At 37.1% G+C, this 19,236-nt stretch overlaps 4 protein-coding genes, 1 long non-coding RNA gene and 1 other non-coding gene across 9 annotated transcripts; 3 read left to right on the plus strand and 3 right to left on the minus strand.

Annotated features, from left to right (window-relative positions):
* The first annotated feature begins 17 nt into the window (after positions 1-17).
* On the plus strand, positions 18-2,332 carry LOC111808360 (UPF0301 protein TC_0483-like). 2 transcript variants are annotated; one of them, XM_023694299.1, is made up of 4 exons: positions 18-484; positions 540-627; positions 982-1,130; positions 1,412-2,332. In XM_023694299.1, the coding sequence occupies exons 1-4, from the start codon at positions 350-352 to the stop codon at positions 2,063-2,065; spliced, it is 1,026 nt and encodes a 341-aa protein (XP_023550067.1). In that variant the 5' UTR covers positions 18-349; the 3' UTR covers positions 2,066-2,332. The 2 variants fall into 2 exon arrangements, with proteins under 2 accessions (XP_023550067.1, XP_023550060.1); XM_023694292.1 differs by having other exon boundaries at positions 19-503; positions 559-627.
* Positions 2,333-2,713: 381 nt separating this feature from the next.
* On the minus strand, positions 2,714-2,787 carry TRNAN-GUU. The gene has a single exon. It is a non-coding gene; the product is annotated as a tRNA-Asn (tRNA).
* A 551-nt stretch (positions 2,788-3,338) lies between these two features.
* LOC111781010 (ethylene-responsive transcription factor ERF020-like) lies at positions 3,339-3,944 on the minus strand. The gene has a single exon (XM_023661408.1). It carries the CDS (start codon positions 3,895-3,897, stop codon positions 3,439-3,441), a length of 459 nt encoding a protein of 152 aa, XP_023517176.1. The 5' UTR covers positions 3,898-3,944; the 3' UTR covers positions 3,339-3,438.
* A 1,291-nt stretch (positions 3,945-5,235) lies between these two features.
* On the plus strand, positions 5,236-7,928 carry LOC111805598 (lysine histidine transporter-like 5). Its single transcript, XM_023690761.1, has 7 exons — positions 5,236-5,322; positions 5,821-6,044; positions 6,152-6,944; positions 7,012-7,117; positions 7,192-7,283; positions 7,505-7,573; positions 7,784-7,928. The coding sequence occupies exons 1-7, from the start codon at positions 5,236-5,238 to the stop codon at positions 7,880-7,882; spliced, it is 1,470 nt and encodes a 489-aa protein (XP_023546529.1). The 3' UTR covers positions 7,883-7,928.
* A 642-nt stretch (positions 7,929-8,570) lies between these two features.
* LOC111776709 lies at positions 8,571-12,628 on the plus strand. Its single transcript, XR_002812282.1, has 4 exons — positions 8,571-8,836; positions 10,510-10,622; positions 11,253-11,372; positions 12,401-12,628. It is a non-coding gene; the product is annotated as an uncharacterized LOC111776709 (long non-coding RNA).
* A 169-nt stretch (positions 12,629-12,797) lies between these two features.
* Positions 12,798-18,963, minus strand: LOC111776693 (queuine tRNA-ribosyltransferase accessory subunit 2-like). 3 transcript variants are annotated; one of them, XR_002812278.1, is made up of 11 exons: positions 18,656-18,963; positions 17,497-17,671; positions 17,209-17,367; positions 15,854-15,947; positions 15,390-15,460; positions 14,768-14,819; positions 13,924-13,972; positions 13,698-13,835; positions 13,447-13,566; positions 13,122-13,364; positions 12,798-12,982 (listed from the first exon to the last, which is right to left on the minus strand). XR_002812278.1 is itself a non-coding variant. In XM_023656025.1 (10 exons), exons 1-10 carry the CDS (start codon positions 18,853-18,855, stop codon positions 13,208-13,210), a joined length of 1,215 nt encoding a protein of 404 aa, XP_023511793.1. In that variant the 5' UTR covers positions 18,856-18,963; the 3' UTR covers positions 13,023-13,207. The 3 variants fall into 3 exon arrangements, 2 of the variants coding, with proteins under 2 accessions (XP_023511793.1, XP_023511781.1); XM_023656025.1 differs by lacking the exons at positions 12,798-12,982; positions 14,768-14,819 and adding an exon at positions 14,533-14,584 and having other exon boundaries at positions 13,023-13,364; XM_023656013.1 differs by lacking the exon at positions 12,798-12,982 and having other exon boundaries at positions 13,023-13,364.
* Between the last annotated feature and the right edge of the window lie 273 nt (positions 18,964-19,236).

Here is a 19,236-nt window from a genome sequence, read left to right on the forward strand (position 1 = left end):
TATTTCCAAATTATAATTTAATATATGTAAGGTCTTTAAATAGATTGGGTTGAATCAATAACACTAACTGAAGCTTCATTTATTATGTCACCCAACAAAAGGCCACATGAGAAATTATTCGGCGACATGATTCCGTTAAACTATGGCATATTCTCTCGGCGCCCTGCTATCATTTTGACCTCAACTTTTGGCTGCTCATTGTTTGCCTTTAATCTTCAACATTATATCGTCTCGCCATAATATTCTATTTCTTTTCCTTTTTCCCACCTGATATTTTCCTCTGCTCTGGATTGGATCATCATTCTTTCCCACACTCGTGTCTAATTCCCCCAGCAAAATCGTTTCGGATATGGATCTCTGCACTGTAAATCTCAAGAATACCGCCACCTTCTCACTCAAACAACCCATTTCTCCCAGCTTGCCGAAGACTACGAGGAGATTTTCCTCTTCACATCTCTTTGGCGCTCATCTTCTGCGCCTGCTTAAGATCCCACTTTTCAGGCCTTCTGCTTCTCGCTCTTTTCTGGTCACAGCGGTTNGAGATCCCACATTTCAGGCCTTCTGCTTCTCGCTCTTTTCTGGTCACAGCGGTTGCCAAGAAGAATCGCGACAATTCTCCCTCTCCTGGTACTTTTTTTCTTCCAGAATTCTTGATCTCTTCTTCTTTGATTCGGATTCCGAGTTTCTTTTCACATTTCCCTGGCATTACGATATTTGCCCTTTTGCTCTGCTTGGGAATTGGGATGTAATACTGACTGTAGAATTGTATATGTAAGCTTGAAACCTAAAATCAGGGCATTGGATTTTCCCAATAACATTTGTATGATTCTGTATCAGTTTCTTTCTTTTNTTTTTTTTTTTTTTTTTTTTTTTTTTTTTTTTGTTCCTAAATATAAAGTGCCTTTTGGAAACCGTTTTAATATTTATTATCTGTGCCCACCATGAGAACTATCATTTTTTGTTTTTCTTTCGTAAGTGCAGGAAATGGTGACCATTCGGTACCTGGAGATGACGCTAAATCAAACAATATTTCTGATGCCAACAAAACTAATGAATCTTCTTCCCAAAAATCACATCATATTAATTTGGACTGGAGGGAATTCAGAGCAAATCTATTTGCTCGTGAGCAGGTGATTTATGATGCTTTTACAGAATTTGATCATACTCCTAATAGGAAATGGGTATAATCTGGTAATTATGAGATACCGCGTTTTTAGTTCCCTAGGGTAGAAACCCTCGCATACACGCCTAAAGCTTATCTTTTGTTGCATTAGAAGATTATGGTGTTACCTGGTTTCATGAGGTAGGATAGGTGAAGAACATAAATGCAGACAAAACAGGGTGAATGAAAGAAATGTAAACTCCTTGATCATCCAATGCACTATTCTTGCGTGGTGTGAATTATTTGCAGGCAGAGAAGGTGGAAAATGCAAAGGGTGACGCTCACGAGTGTAGGCCTCTGGGCCTGAAGTGGGCACATCCCATTCCTGTGCCTGAGACTGGGTGTGTCCTTGTGGCCACAGAGAAGTTGGAGGGTGTTCGCAGTTTTGAGCGAACAGTCATTCTTCTCCTCAGATGTGGAAACAGACATCCTGAGGAGGGGCCATTTGGGGTTGTGATTAATTCCCCGCTCCACAGAAAGATCAAGCATATGAATCCAACCAATCTTGACTTAGCAACTACATTCTCTGATTGCTCTCTACACTTTGGAGGGCCTGTTGAGGCGAGCATGTTTTTGATGAAAACAGGAGAAAAATTGAAACTCCATGGGTTTGAAGAAGTGATCCCAGGCCTCTGCTTTGGCGCTCGAAACAGCCTTGATGAAGCTGCAGTGCTGGTGAAGAAGGGAATCCTTAAGCCTCAGGACTTCAGATTCTTTGTGGGCTATGCTGGGTGGCAACTGGATCAATTGAGGGAGGAGATTGAATCAGATTACTGGCATGTGGCTGCTTGTAGCTCAAATCTAATTAGTGGCGCCGCATCAGAGGGACTCTGGGAGGAGATTTTGCAGTTAATGGGTGGTCACTATTCAGAGTTGAGCAGAAGGCCCAAGCAAGATATGTAGCTACCTATTTATTTCAAGGAACACTCAAAATTCTGAACTCAAATGCGTAATCTAAGTTAAGCTAAAAGCCACAAAAAGCTGGAAGCCAAATGTACAGAAGTTAGCTCGCTTTTGAAATTTAGAACACATCATCCCTTTCTAAGCACAGCAACGCTCTTCTATAGCTATTTATAAATGTAATTTATGTAGAGTATATTGCAGTCAATCTGTTCGCATTTGCTTGATTCAATAGCCTTAGAATCTGTCTGCGTCCGATTATAGTTATAATTTTTTTTGTCGATAAAAAAATAATTTTATCTGCTTACTATTTTGTTTGTTTTGAAGAATACTTTATTTATTTTTACAACAATAGTAACCAAATTTGTTTTACACGAGGGTAGTTTCCACTTTCCTGAAATGTATACTTTGTTTGTGAGATGTGGCTTCATTTTTTTTTCTTTAATCCTATTCCATTCAAGTGACCTTAAACTAATAAATATATTAATACTGATTTGTTTTTAATCAGTTTTGTTAGGATTTTGATGATCAAAATCTTAGAGGAAGTGTTAGAATTAAGTGGTTTCATGATGTATATAGATAATTTATTTCATTTTCTGTACTAAAAACCTGAATATAAAAAAATTAACAAAAACTTGGTGAATAAAAAAACGCTAGAAGGAGGGCTTGAACCTCCGACCTTGTGGTTAACAGCCACACGCTCTAACCAACTGAGCTATTCCAGCTTTTGTTACATACGAAGTAAATGATTTAATTAATCTAAATAATTCAATGGTCCACGACCATGGTGAGTCGACCCACGTTTCAGAAAGAAACCAAAAACAAAAACCTTACCTCGTCACTGTTATTAATGCAGCTCCAAGTTTGAAGTTTGAATTTTGTTCGTATTCACACCGAAAGTCTTGGCTTTGACGACACCATTGTTTCTGTATGGCACCGTCCATTTTCCCATCCACTCACTTTCATTTTTCCATCATTTTTATCAAATTTTAATACCCAGCTCGCGTAATAATAAATAAATAAATAAATGGAACACAATCATATTAGAAAGGGAGAGCTTTGAATTTTAAATATATATGATATTTAATTTTTATTAATTTCAAGAGAATCCTTTTCTGCGTACTAAATTCAGGATCTTTGTTTCTAGCTTTTACAGCACAACCATTCATGTTCTTATTTCTTAGGTACGACCATAATTTCCGATATTTTAATTTAATTTATATATTTAATAAAATTTAATCTCTCCAGTCCACTTTAAATCATGGAAAGGTGGAGATCCTGCCCGGCCCCGATGGAAGTCTAATGAAAAATTGATCACTATTCGATAAAACTATCATAAGATCCCCGCCGTTAATCACCAATGATCAAATTGACGCTCACAGATAATCTTCGATGGAAATATCTCGATCTCGATCTTGATCATTCATCGCAGTATAACTCTCGTATCCTGATCCGTGAAATGCCCCTGTCCCGCCGCTGCTGCCCCGATCAGGCGAGCTGTTACATATATACTGCGCATCGACGGCCATGGCAGCGTCGGAGGCTGCCTTCTGAATGGAGCCAGGCGACATGTCGTCTCGGATAAGGAGGTGGTTGGTCAAGGGCAGAACCATGGGCGGGAAGTTGAGGTGGTCGAGGTTTGAGGGTCTTCTCAGGCAATAATATGCGACGTCGTGAGCCACGGCGGCAGCTTCCGGCGACGAGTAAGAACCAAGCCACATGCGCTCTTGTGTGCCCGGAACTCGAATCTCTGACACCCACTTCCCCCACTTACGCCGTCGTACGCCCTTGTATTTCTTTGTCTCAGGAGGACTAGTGTTGGAATTAGAAGCCATGATAAGATCAATTGAGTTGACAATGGATGGATATACTTTTGGAGTGGAAGCTGGAGGTAAAGGAGGAGGGAAGTGATGGGAAAGAGGAAGAAAGTTTTTGGTTTTTATAGGTTGAAATCCAAGAGGAAAGTCAATTGCTAAATTTGGTGAATTGAATATACTAGTATTGCAGCATATCCAATAGGATTGCGTATTGGTCAAAATTTTCAAAGTCAAAGTCAAAAGTATATATATGTACAGAGATTGAATAAAATAATAAAAAATTAATATTAGAAATTAGAATGGGCTGGGATGGGAAGGAAAAATGTGTCTCCCGCCTCCCTCCGCTCCGCCAACAATAAACGTGTTGAACCATTTAATTTGATGCAAACTCCACGTCATCCCTTCCGTCCAATCACCGCCATCATCTGCTTCCCCCTGCCTCCCATTTAATTTTATGCTGTGANCTGGTGAATTGAATATACTAGTATTGCAGCATATCCAATAGGATTGCGTATTTGTCAAAATTTTCAAAGTCAAAGTCAAAAGTATATATATGTACAGAGATTAAATAAAATAATAAAAATTAATATTAGAAATTAGAATGGGCTGGGATGGGAAGGAAAAATGTGTCTCCCGCCTCCCTCCGCTCCGCCAACAATAAACGTGTTGAACCATTTAATTTGATGCAAACTCCACGTCATCCCTTCCGTCCAATCACCGCCATCATCTGCTTCCCCCTGCCTCCCATTTAATTTTATGCTGTGAAAGATATTATATGAACACAAATGAGTTGGAATTAAAAGTGGTTTATTGGTCTCCAGACCGAGTCACTAATTAAATAATAAATACACTGATTATTATTATTTTATTATCAAAATATATAAAGAATTGGTCAAATACATTGAGTGCACGTGATTAAAAGATAATAATAGAAAGATTTATTAATGCACGTGTGTCTTTTTTTTTTTCTCCAAACTGAGAACCAAATTCCGGAAGGTAGTGCAAGCCTAATGTAAAAGCACAAAGCCCCCGACTCCGAAGTGGTTACCAAAAAAGTAGGTAGATTCAAATATTTGTACTACACATCTTTATTTATCTAATTTATATCATCAGCTGAGAGCGACGGGTTTTCCTAATTTGGTTTGACTGGAACAACAATTTGATGTGTGAAAATTGGAATTTTTGTGTCACCATATGCTTCTTTTTCTACATTAATTAATGCTCCCATGCCCTTCCTACTTGCTCCCCCGCCTCACCTACGTCATAATTTAGATGCCCTTATATTTATTTTTATTTAGATACCCTTTTTTATTTCCCTTTTTACAGAAATATTAAATTTTTAAGTGGTTTTTGTTAATGGAAGATATCAAACTAAAATCCCTCAATAAGCTATCTATGATCTTCCTTGCTTGTCCGCCTGATGTCTTCGAACCCGCAGTTCAGGTTTGTTGCTGCAGCTAACTCATCTCGCAGTGACACTCGGAGCTCTGCTCCTCCACAAAATCAATGATTGTCTGCTTTGTTCGTATATGTCCTGGTTCTCGAGCGTCATTCATTTTGTCAGTCTTTGATTCATATTGATTTCATTGGCGCTCATTGTGTCATCATCGTCACTATTAATCACGACTATTGTTGATGATCGAGTTGTCTCGTTGCCATGCGCCAGTAAAAATGTCATATTTAGCCCAAATATGCTTCACTAATTTTTATTAATAACAGAGATTATGAGAAAGATAAAATAATAGAAACCTGACATAACTTGACATACTTTGCAATCATCAAATATCACAAAACAACATTTATATATATATATATATATATATATATATAACAAACACTACCACCCTTTCCTCCTTCACCTTCCAAATGGTACCTCTCACCCTCTATCTCGCTTTCCCTTTCATTGTTTATATATTTTCAATGTGCCTTATTGTATCGCAGGATCCAGAGAACAATATCCAAAGCCATGAAGAAATTCATCCCGACCAGGCCACCCATTTCACGACGCCACCCGAAGAAGGCAAGCCCCATGCCCAACTTAACAACTGGCTGCCCATCACCGCCTCCAGGAAAGCCAAGTGGTGGTACTCCGCTTTTCACAATGTCACCGCCATGGTGGGCGCGGGGGTGCTCGGCCTGCCCTTTGCCCTGTCTCAGCTTGGATGGTTTGTTGTTTTATGCATTTGTAGATAGATAGGTAGTTGAGATTAAATGATTGGATTTTAATTTAAGTTGTTGATATGATATATATATATATATATATTGCGTATAGGGCCCCTGGAGTGACGGCGATTGTGCTGTCTTGGATTATCACGTTCTACTCGCTGTGGCAGCTGGTGCAGTTGCACGAGGTGGCTCCCGGGCGGCGGTTTGACCGATACCCGGAGCTTGGGATGTACGCGTTCGGACCCAAGCTTGGGTACTGGACCATAATGCCCCTCCAACTCACTGTTCAGGTAGCTTCCAGCATTGTGTACGCTGTGACCGGGGGCAAGTCCCTGAAGAAGTCGTGCGAGCTTGTGTTTCCGGACACGTTCGATGAAATCCGAGAGACGTACTTCATCCTGTTCTTCACGGTGCTTCAACTGGTGTTGTCCCAAAGCCCGAATTTCAACTCCCTGAAAGGAGTGTCTCTACTTGCTGCAATCATGTCCTTCGCCTACTCCATGGTGGCTTGCGTCGCATCCTTCATCAAAGGAAACGAGGACCACCACTCCCTCCAAGTCACGTACGGGGTTCGATCCCACACCGCCCCCGGCCAGGCCTTCGACGCTTTGAACGGAATTGGGACCATCGCGTTCGCATTTGCGGGGCACAGCGTGGTTTTGGAAATACAAGCCACCATTCCGTCTACGGAAGAGAAGCCGTCGAAGGTGCCGATGTGGCGTGGGGTTACGGTGGCTTACGTGATTGTTGCCATCTGCTACATCTCAGTTTCCATATCCGGATATTGGGCGTTTGGGATCGCTGTGGACGACGACGTTCTTGTTTCCCTGGAGAACCCCAAGTGGCTGATAGCTGCTGCCAACTTCATGGTTTTTCTGCACGTCATTGGAAGCTACCAGGTTAGTGTGCTATTTAATTTTATTTTTCTTTTAAATTTCTAAAATAACATTGTGTTACTCCTCCTAGGTATTCGCAATGCCCGTGTTCGACACCATAGAATCGGCTTTAGTAGGAAGCTACCGGTTCAAGCCAAGTCGAGCACTGCGACTCATTGCCCGCAGCAGTTACGTTGGTAAGTACATTCAAACTGAAATGGAATCAATTTTTGTTTAAAAATAATTAATCGGAGTGTATGGGCTTCCACAGCATTAGTAGGATTTGTGGGGATGTGCATTCCATTTTTTGGAGGACTACTGGGATTCTTCGGGGGATTAGTGTTTGCTGCCACCTCATATTTTGTAAGGTTTTAATTATTTTTATTATTTTTATTTTTAAATAAATAAATAATGATTTANTTTGTAAGGTTTTAATTATTTTTATTTTTTTTATTTTTAAATAAAGAAATAATGATTTGTTTGAATCATGGCAGGTGCCTTGCATCATGTGGTTGATAATTAAACGACCCAAGCCNATTTTTATTTTTAAATAAATAAATAATGATTTATTTGAATCATGGGAGGTGCCTTGCATCATGTGGTTGATAATTAAACGACCCAAGCCATGGAGCTTCCACTGGATTGCATCTTGGGTACGTAATAAAATTTGTGGGGAAGCTATTTTATTTTATTTTATTTTATTTTATTTTACTTTATTTACGAATTTGGGGGTTTTTGATCTGCAGANCTTTACTTTATTTACGAATTTGGGGCTTTTTGATCTGCAGACGGCGACGATCATTGGAGTATCGATTGCNTTTTATTTTACTTTATTTACGAATTTGGGGGTTTTTGATCTGCAGACGGCGACGATCATTGGAGTATCGATTGCAGTTTTGACGCCCATTGGGGGACTTCGCCAGATTATTCTTTCATTCAAGTCCTACAAGATTTTCTCTTAACCTTTTCGCCTTTTCCTCTGTAGATACTTAATTTCTTTCCATTTTTTTTTGGGGAGGGAAATTGCTTAGCTGTCTTGCCTCGTTTCCTTTTTTCCATTCTTTTGTTCACTTGGACATCTTTTTGTCTTCTAGGATTCAATTTNGGGAGGGAAATTGCTTAGCTGTCTTGCCTCGTTTCCTTTTTTCCATTATTTTGTTCACTTGGACATCTTTTTGTCTTCTAGGATTCAATTTACAATTTTTTTTATTTTTATTTTTTTTCATTTCAATCCTTAAAATTATTTATTTCAATATTTTAGTAACACAAACAATTCAATCACAAGTAGAATATCTGGGTCAATTATGTACATTCAACTCTAGTAATAGGATAATCCATAAATAATTAATCATAATGATTAACATAAATTAATAATATTTATAATAAATTGATTAAAATATATTATTCCCTAATTAATTAATATTTCCATATTTATTTCATCTAAAGGTAATCCCAAAATATGTAGATCCGTGACTCTTTCTCACTTAAAATACTTTTTTAATCAATACTTTAAATTTTAAATTTATTTTTCGATAAATTTTAGAAATCTCGTCAATTATTATTATTTAACAAAAAATAAATAAAGAGACGAAGTTCAATTCTCGCACTACCAATTCATATAAAAGGATACGGCAGTTCGAAACCAATTAACCTCCCTCACATTATTCCTCTCTCCACTGCTCTACGATCGACGTGCCGAACGGAGCTTCAACCAAGCAATGGCATCTGGCCTCCTGAATCGGAATCTCTTTCCGATTTCTGCAACATTGGTGAGAATTTCTACATGAACTCTGTTCGCTCAGAACCTGAAACTGAAGAGCTCGATTCGCGTGAAAATAATGCAGTTTTCGAGCAATGGAAGCATCCTTTCTACAAGTTTTCTATCTTATCTCTGCCTTTTGCTCAAGCTTTTCGCTGTGAGTAAATATATATAAATTTGCGCGTTTACATGATTTTGAATTAGCACTTCTGATGAAGTTGCCTTGATTACTTGATATTCATATCCACCAAAAGACTCCGAGAAATGTCGCGAGTTACTTGTATTCTTCATTTTACATCCTCATGATATTAATCTTCATTTTCATATGTATTTTTTAAAAGTTTTAGGGAGGTGATCCGCTCTTTATTTCATTCTAACCAGCTCTCCGGATTGTTTCTTTTTTTCCATCTCAATATGTGTCTTTATTTTTGTGTTTCATCTGGTATTTTTACTTGATATCCTCCTTTAACTAGTTTGTTCTACAATATGCAATTCCGGTGTGGAACATATTTTAAACAGATACAGTTGCTAAGATTATATGTCATATCAATGCAATTAAATGGAACCAACAGTTGTACGCGGTAGACCTAGAACTACTTTGTTAATGTTAATTACATAATCGCACAGAGATGACAGACTGATAGACACATAGGATTAATAAGATTTAGCCTATCTACTTTGCTATATTCTTTTATCCTGCTTACATTATTTTCTGTCGTCGANTTGTCGTGGAAATCAAGTTTGTGCCAATGCTTACATTCTAGCATCTCTAAANCTGTCGTCGAAATCAAGTTTGTGCCAATGCTTACATTCTAGCATCTCTAAAACTATGATTGAAAGACTTGCCTTGACAATCGAATGTAATAGAATCAAACAATTGTCCCGAGAGATTAGTCAAGGTCCACCACAAGTCGGCCGGACACTCATGGATATTAAAGAAAAAAAAAGAAAAAAAAAAGAGTTAGGGTAAAACAAGTATTTATCTGGTTCTGGTCAGGAAATTGCTCATATCAGTAACCTCTTATCCTTATATGATGTCTCTCATCTTGTTGCTAAAGAGAACGTAGCCACATCTTCCTTCTCTTCATTGGCAAGACTTATATGGGGCTCAAGAACAGTGTCGGTTAGTTCTCTCAGCAGGAGGAATATTAATTTGGTAACGTGTCTTTCTGATTATGCAGTTATCATATGTCGGAGGCCAAAACAACACTATCTTCTTATAGCTTGGGGTTTAACCTTTATTGAATTACATAGGTTATATTGGAACAAAATATAGGTTATATTGGAACAGAATATAGGTTATATTGGAACAAAATATATGTTACGCATGGAGGAGTTAAATTTCTATGGAGTTTACCAGGAAGATATGAAGAGTCAAAGTGGCTTTTTGAGTTGGTTACAAAAAGGAATGCAGTTTCGCGATGAATTTGGTCGACCTATTTTTNCAGGAAGATATGAAGAGTCAAAGTGGCTTTTTGAGTTGGTTACTAAAAGGAATGCAGTTTCGCGATGAATTTGGTCGACCTATTTTTTGTTGCACCAATATCCCATATATAAATCTATTTAAAGCTTGAGCTGTTGATTTTATGGCCACCTCTCCTCCATTTTACTCTGTAAAATCATCCTGGTACCTAAAAATAATTTATTTCATGCAAATGGATGCAGTTTTATTTGGAACGCATTTTCTTTGAATATTGGTTTGATATTTAGCTTTTATTTGTCTTAAATGAATGGAAAAGATACATAAAAAACTGGTTTTTTGTTGCATCCTGAAGCTCTACGACGCAATTATTTCTGTAACAAGTTTCCAATTTCCACTTGTTGAAACAGAGTTGTCCGCCATCATGCATATCGTGTGCAGTGTGAATATCCATTCATAGGGAACTGCCTCAACAGATCCACCACCCAGAAAGTTGCAACTTTTCTCATACGAGAACAACCTGGTATGCTGATGGGCTATCCTCCCTATATTACATATACCTGTACCCTGTTTATCTCACCTTTTCAGTTTCATCTATAACATCACTAAATTACCTTCGCCATAATTCGTTATAGTAATATTTAAAAGTAGGTAGCGGAGAGAACCCGTGTTATTAGCACAGCTAAGTTAACTCTGTTTTATTGTTCTTTTCAGTCAGCTTCATAAATCCGGTGGTCCGTTTTTCGTAGTTAGGGTCTATTAGGTTGGAACTTTGAAACTGGATAATAGTTGGTTGGGTAAGCACTGTGTTAATACTGCTTAAAATGCTTTAATGGGACCTTTTTTTGTGGACTTGTTTTGTTTGGATGCCCTTGTTTTCTTTCAATTTTTATTTTCAATGAAGTTCGTTTCTTATATTAGAAAAAAAAAGAAGAAACTACTTGAATATGCTGAGTATCCAGATAAGTAGCATGAATATTTTACACTCTCACACCGTAGGATTGAATCAGATCTTATTTGTTTATTTTAATTTCCCAACATTGTTACTCTCTCTGCTTATATTTTGGTTGAAGAATGTAAATGGATGAATGAATGCTCAACTCTAATATATTGTAGTGTTTTGTTATAATACAAATATGGATAAACTTTCCAGTATACTCGTGAAGTGTGCGCGAGGCATTGTGAGAGCTGGAGCTTCCTTGCATCTTTCATAAACGTGGGAGAAGGATCATAACGGACAAAGTTAGTTCTCAACATCTCCGGATCGAAAGAGGTTTGCTATTTGATTTCCGTCTGAATATCTCCATGCTCTTGAGGTTATGTATTTCTCTCATTGTCACGGTGGATTTTATAACGCAACTCTTAAGACATTTTTTTGACATGGAAACACGTAGATATCAAATCTTAAATAGGTAATCACCATAGTTTGAACAACACGTAGATATCAAATTATAAGTTTAGTTTCACTAAACTTATAATTTGACCTAAATTTAATTCTATCAAACTTCAACTTTTCTTTTTTACTTGTTAGTTTGTTGTAGTTAGTTTGAAAATTTGTAAAAGGTTCAACAAATAAAAATCAATATTAATTGGAGAGTAAATGAGATTACAGGAGTTTGAGCATGAGACCTCCTACATTCACTCATGTGGCTCCTCTATTCGAGCGTCACATGCCAACTAACATCTACTTTAGTTCGTTTCTAAACCACATCGTATGAGGAGAGATTCCTTTTTGATACCATGTGTAACACCTTAGGTCCAAGAATCCTACAAGAATTTGAATTTGATATTGAGTACCTTGTAGCCTTAACACTCCCTTACACTTAATGCGATCTGATCATACTAACCTACTCATCTTGAGATGATACGAGAATGAAGATTGTTCGTGCAAACTAATACAAGAGTCCTTTCCGTATTTTTTCCCCTCATTCATGTGCTTTTTAGGAAATGAATATCTCCATGCTCTTGAGGTTATGTTATTTCTCTCATTGCCTTGGTGAGTTTTTATACGTATATATCAAGTCTCAACTAGGTAATCACTATAGTTTGAACTCATTCACTGCCAATCAACTTATTTGCTTTAAGTTTAAATAAATGTAAACTTTATGAATTGATTAACTTTTTAGTTCTAAAATTTGTTTGAGTTGATCCATCCAAAATCAAAATGCCTCAAGACTGTCAAACTATGCTCTAGTTGGTTTTACGTTATATGATGTCTGTCATATTTACTTCAGTCGACTATATATATTGCATGTTTACTGTTACCTCCATTGTTTTAAATATCTAAACCCTAAATATCAGGTACATTATTTTGTCGATCCCAGTACTGGTATTGAAACTGGCAACTACAAGCAGATTTTGTCTCATATTCTAGACATGTTCTGCAGCCACCCTGCAATTTTGGCGTCTGATACCATTACATGCCTTACCTGTGAAGCAATACAAGTCTTTGCCAAACAAGCTTTTATGGTCGCAAATATATTTTGTACAAGAAGAAAGCAAGGGTATTGATTGCAGTCTTAAATATTATGTCCTNATCCCAGTACTGGTATTGAAACTGGCAACTACAAGCAGATTTGGTCTCATATTCTAGACATGTTCTGCAGCCACCTTGCAATTTTGGCGTCTGATACCGTTACATGCCTTACCTGTGAAGCAATACAAGTCTTTGCCAAATATGGTCGCAAATATATTTTTGTACAAGAAGAAAGCAAGGGTATTGATTGCATTCTTAAATATTATGTCCTAAATCCCTATTGATGAGTATGTTGAATGTAATATTAGATTTACAGGATCAACAAAAGAACTTGAATGCTAGATAGACCATATCTTCAATTAGATCCTACAAACGACGGAATTGTGAGGATGAAAATTTAGAGTGACCAGATNCCCTATTGATGAGTATGTTGAATGTAATATTAGATTTACAGGATCAACAAAAGAACTTGAATGCTAGATAGACCATATCTTCAATTTAGATCCTACAAACGAGGGAATTGTGAGGATGAAAATTTAGAGTGACCAGATGTACCTGCCCCTAATATATAGTATGATCAGTTGATAAAATTGTTCGGTAAAACAAAACATTGTTGGCAATATTCAAATTACTTATTTGATGAGCTCGTCATGAGTGATTGCTGCGGCTGGCAGGGCTAGATGATTGCGCCTACCCTCAACGAATTTCTGATGATATTGCTGAAATTTGCCTGCCTTGATTGCTTCTCTGATTGATCGAAAGAATCCTAAATAATGATGAGTATTATGTCTGCAAAAGGATGAGAACCATTACTGTGAGAATGCATATAGACAGACGACTAAATATTTTCTAAGTAGTCAAATGTTCATACATCTCCAGCAGTATTTGAGCCAGCATTTCGTGGACATTTAGCAAATGATTTATATAAGCCTTGGTATGATTCAGGCAAGCGTAGCAGTTACACCCCTCGAGAATTGGTGATGTATCTTTCCTGAACAAAACAAATAACCCATTTTTAGCAAATATAACAATGCAAATTAGGATCTACGATTAGATAATAAGGAATTAAATATTGCCAAATCAATACCAAGCATGAATAGACTGAAGTATTGTCAAACTTACCGATAAAGTGTTGCTCTTAAGTTGATTTTTGTCCGATCACTTACATCGTCGTTCAGGTGCGTGTCAGGCCGTTTCTCCGCAATTCCATTCAGTGGGAAGGTGAGAGCAAAGCCTCCAAGGGTCAAGTGATATATGTACCTGCAACACAGTAACTAAACTATTTATAGAGCTCATTCAGCATTGACAATCGCAGAAAGATAAACCATATTCAAAATGGATAGCATACGCAGAGTCAAAGAGATCGACTCCAGCAGCGATACCCTGCAAGATCTCCTCTGCAACATCAAAGAAAACATATATCCAAACAAATTATTGTTTGAAGCGAGAACCCAATGTAAAATAGAAAACTTGGTGGATTAATCATAGGATGGGGCAACCAAGATGAACGATTAAACCTCTAATTGGTTAGATGCCATCCAACATTTTATCAGGGGTAGCTAATTAATTGAGTCGTATAGTCTACGGTTATGATATTGAGCTCACATTTGATGCCTATTTCATTGATTCAAGTGAAGAATTCACTAATTTATAAACTACAGAAGCTCGAAGTACACAGATTTGGAACTTTGAGGTTACGTTATGTGTGTGTATATAGACTATAGTAACAATAATGATATTTAATAAAACTAATTTGATTGACAAGCGACAATGACAAAATGCACTACGTGGTCATCATAAAGAGTGACAAAAATGATTGAACCAAAATTCATAGTCACAAGCTACAAAAAATATTAAAAATATGTATTTTCAGCTTCCATAGGCTGGACACAGAAATCCAATCAAAAGTCGAAACAGGACTTCAAGCAACTCAACCTAGAAGATTGAAAAACTATACCTGGAAGTCCGAGTCCACATATCATGCGTGGCAATTCCTCTGGTAAGACATCCTGTCCAAACAATGNGGTCATCATAAAGAGTGACAAAAATGATTGAACCAAAATTCATAGTCACAAGCTACAAAAAATATTAAAAATATGTATTTTCAGCTTCCATAGGCTGGACACAGAAATCCAATCAAAAGTCGAAACAGGACTTCAAGCAACTCAACCTAGAAGATTGAAAAACTATACCTGGAAGTCCGAGTCCACATATCATGCGTGGCAATTCCTCTGGTAAGACATCCTGTCCAAACAATGAAACAAATTACCAGAAGCACGCTTCTTTTTCAAAAAAGATAAATTCTGATATGGTTTATGATGCTTTTGCTTCACAACTCATGGGAGAAAATGTAGAATAAAAAATGGACATCACAGAAACAGAGCATTGAATTGAGGTACTTGGAACGCAGATGATAAAGATAATATACACACACATATATATACAGACATACACACATGGAGAGTGAAGGAAAATGACGGGGAGAAAGAGAGAAAAAAGGGATATGGAAGTAAAGGGAATCGATCACAGCGCAGTTACCTTTTTTATTTTGTTAGGGGAAAAAATTCATCAAGGGTTGAAAGTAATGATAAAAGAAAAAAAAAAAAACTTCAAAAAACAAGAGCAAGGTCCAAAGAATTGTTAAACAAAGAAAGGTATACACAAACAAATCCAACTTACTACCTATTAAGCTTCAAAGTTCAACTCATTAACTAGTAGGGTTCGCATGCAAACCATCCACACCCCAGTTGGTGCAAGAAATGGACGGGGACGCCTAAAAGACTAACCTAACAATTTTATAAGCCAAATTATTACCGTAACAGCATCAAGTAGGGCAGGACGCTCATCTATGCTCTCTCCAAGCCCAAAACCTCCAATCCAATAACCTACCAAAATTTGTTTGATGAAACTGAGAAATTAGAACAAGAAATTGGAAGCAAAGATAGAAATGATAAATTTAACTGAACAAACTAGAGTTGAGAAACATTTATGTGGGAAGCCAGGGACAATAATCATCCCTTACATACGAGAGAGGGTCAGGGGTGTTATGACGAGAATCAGAGGAACGAAAACATTGGCATTCTGTTCAAAATTTTATTTGTATGCTAATGATTTAAAAACATGTGTTTAAAGACATGATACAAACTGGCTGTTCAGAGCTCTGATAGCCTAAACAAATTTTTGGAGATGCTAAAAATTGATATTGCTCAAAATTAGTTCTCAAGCTACGAATCTTGACACTATTTCACCTTTATATATCAAAGAAAAAGTTATTGAACCTGATACATTACGCTTAACCACCTCTAAAGCACATCTTTGGCGTTCTTCCATATCATTGCCTCCAACAATAGCTCCAAAAATAGCCCCACCTGTCTTCATTATAATAATAAATTGATTGTTCCAAATCACTCATGACATTAATAGGCAAAGAAAAATGTAAAAAGCACCAAATCTAGACAAAAAAACTAAATACTATCACTTGATCATGACAGGGTTTTCATATTGCTTTTTCATCGATGAGTCCTAAACAAAACAGTCATATAACGTAAGATGCACTCTAGAAATTGTAAGAATCAACCTTTACTTATTTTACTGAATGTATATGGCCCAACGCTCTTGTTTTTGAGGGAATTCTGAAAGCCATAAGAATGATACTCTGGAAGCACTGAAAAGTCATCAGCCATAACATCCAGAGCATTTTACCACTGAGGAACCATTTGGCACAGAATACTTAAGAAACTTGTTTTGGGCACAAAAACTAAGAGGTAGAAACTCTTGTTTTTAGTTAGAAATGAAAACTTCATTCCCAACATAGAAGGAGAATGTAACCAAAAGGCATGGGAGGTAGAATCCTTGTTCCTCAAAAAAACACATAACAACACTCATCTAGGAGGATCTAAAAGTTACTAAAGTTACAACAAAATGAACGGAGGCTGCTCTAATTATAAGCCAGAGGAATAGGGAAAGTGTTGGTTTCATTTGTGTATTTGTTAACAACCTCTTTCGAAATACTATTAGGAAACCACATTCCAGTCAATTTTTTTAAGATGCTCCTTGTCTCAAAGCTTCACCCGTACTATCTAGCCAAGACACTTTATGCACCCTAACCCTTTTACAGTTGGGAATCTACTCCTAGAAAATGTGAATAAAATCTTACCAATCAATCACTCCAATATTCCGATTCGGAAAATATTCGACAATCACCAACCATGAGCAGGTTTTCGATGAATTCCTAAAATATTTTCATGATATCCTCATTTTATTTGTAGAATTATGCCATCTTTATCTAATTAAAAGAGACCAGAATTCTTATTCCCTCCTTTCGCCAGCTTGCTTTGGAAATTATGGTCCACATTCTAAGCTGCTTCATTTTCCTCTATCTAATTACTGCGTGCTATAAATTTCCAAATAGAATTGCACAACCAGATGGTCCCCAAAGACTTAACGTGGAGGCAGTTTTTAGTCGTCAGTAAAATTTCTTGTCTACTGCTTTTCTCAGCTTCTTTTCTCTTCGTGGGCCTATTCACAAGTTGAAGTCTAAAAACACACAAACATACTTGACCTACATTTCTCAACATTCGACATCTAGCAGAGTTCAACTAATACCATAAAAGGGACATTGTAGCGTTCTTACTGAGTTCAAATTGATGCATTCATCGAGCCATCTCACAGTTCGATCCACTGATGTTTTATTCCTTTTATCTGAAACCCACGATGGCACTTCATCAGCCAAGGAGGCCCAAATGTTTGGTCTCATGGACGAAATCAATTCAACATACTCAACAGGTCTTATCTACAATTACAATGCAAACTCATAAACTTCTTTTCCCAACGAAATAGTAATGGAAGGGCTAGCAGAAGTTGATACAAAACAACAACCACAAACTTAGAAACTTATTTTCCAAACCAGAAATCTCATTACCAAACGACGACCACAAGTAGTCTCAAAAGATGCTCCAAATTTATTGGAAGCATTACATTCTGGAAGGCACTGAACAGAATCCCTTGCTACTGCTGCAAATACAGATTCATGTAACCCAAGTAAATGCTGCAGCCCTCCAATACTTGATATCGTTTTCAATGAAGGACCTTCCAAGCTAAGAATTAAAGGATTAAAATGTCAATGTGGCTGACAAGAAACCAAAAACCAAATAAACACGACTATCTTCATGTGATAATTGAAACATTTTATTTCTTTTCTGCCGGACTTATTTCTTGATTACACCGTGAAGGAAAGCCTATTAATTAATAAAAGATGGAATCATGAAAATAAAACCAGAGTCAAGACAGCTGTAACAGGAGTATAAAGTGTCTGAACAAAAACCGCCAACAACATCAAGAAACAACGTACAGAATCAACTAATGTACCACTTACCAGTACAAAAATAGAACTCACTTTATAATTCTGAAGAGAACCAAATTTTCATTACAGCGTGTCATGTACGAGTTAAAAATTTATCTAGTATGGAAATTGAATCAAGGACAAAAGACAGATAAAAGTAATGGATTCCATAAATTACTTGACAGTTGTTTCATGGATACAAATGATTACAGAAAAAACCACTGATAAACTATCTCGGAAGAGCCTAAGGCATAAGTCGCGTCAACGTAAAGTAGTCGTTGCTTCCCAAACTCAACTGTTCGGTTATTTAAGTACCACATAGACATAGTAATCATTTCAATTTCCATAAACACACTCCTACACATAGTACTATCAGCTGCAATCATCATGACACATTCCTCTTGGTTTTAGTAATCTAGAACATTTCAAAAAGCATCATACGATTATCACTTAGTACGAACTTCTGATCTCATGCTTTATCCAGTCGTATTCTCATGACTGTAGAATAGTTTCCAGGTCACGAGACGTACTCAAAACAGACAATCCTACGAAGTGCGAGAACGAATAAATAAAAAGAAAATCAATGCAACAAAGTAGAGCAGTCTCTCCGGCTGAGGCGCTCCAATTGAAAAACACAATGAACGCGAATAGGCAGATTCATCACAACATCGACACAAAGTGAATTAAAAGAGAACGACGGAATGGAGATGAAAGAGTAGGAATAGTGTAGAATACTTACAAGTGAAGAGGACTGAACTGGAGGAGGTGAGAATCAGGGGAAGGGAGAGACGGAAGAAGATCAGGAGAGATGAAATTAGGCAGTCCTTTACAAGTAGAGAGAAGTAAAGCAGGAGTATCAATGGCGGTAGGGCAGTTTCCGAGCTGTAGACATCCGGTGCGCGCCTTGCAGTTGTTCCACGCCTTCACCGCGAATTTCATTCTGCCTCAAAACAGACACAGATGTGTGGCGCTAAAATCTGTTTGAAATAGTGGAGGGCTCTTAAATATGGACGCCACTTCAACCCTAGTCGCCTCCCCATTCTCCAACCCTTTTTAGAAAATCCCTTTTATTTGATTGTTTTCTCAAATTTATGTAATAGAAAACTATCTAAATTAATATTATTTTCTGAACTTACAAACTATTTAAATTAGTGCTGTTAGGTTTTTTTACGTAAATTATTCCATAAAAATTTGATAAATACATGTTCTTTTATCTATGTATTTGTGATATTCACCCTTGCATTGATTTACAGAAACAAAATTATTGAGTTTTTTTCTTTTTTTAAAAAAAAGGTCCACCAACTGTTAGTGAATTTTTGT

Source organism: Cucurbita pepo, chromosome LG01 (genome assembly GCF_002806865.2).
Source record: "Cucurbita pepo subsp. pepo cultivar mu-cu-16 chromosome LG01, ASM280686v2, whole genome shotgun sequence".
In the NCBI taxonomy this organism is placed as follows: Eukaryota; Viridiplantae; Streptophyta; class Magnoliopsida; order Cucurbitales; family Cucurbitaceae; genus Cucurbita; species Cucurbita pepo.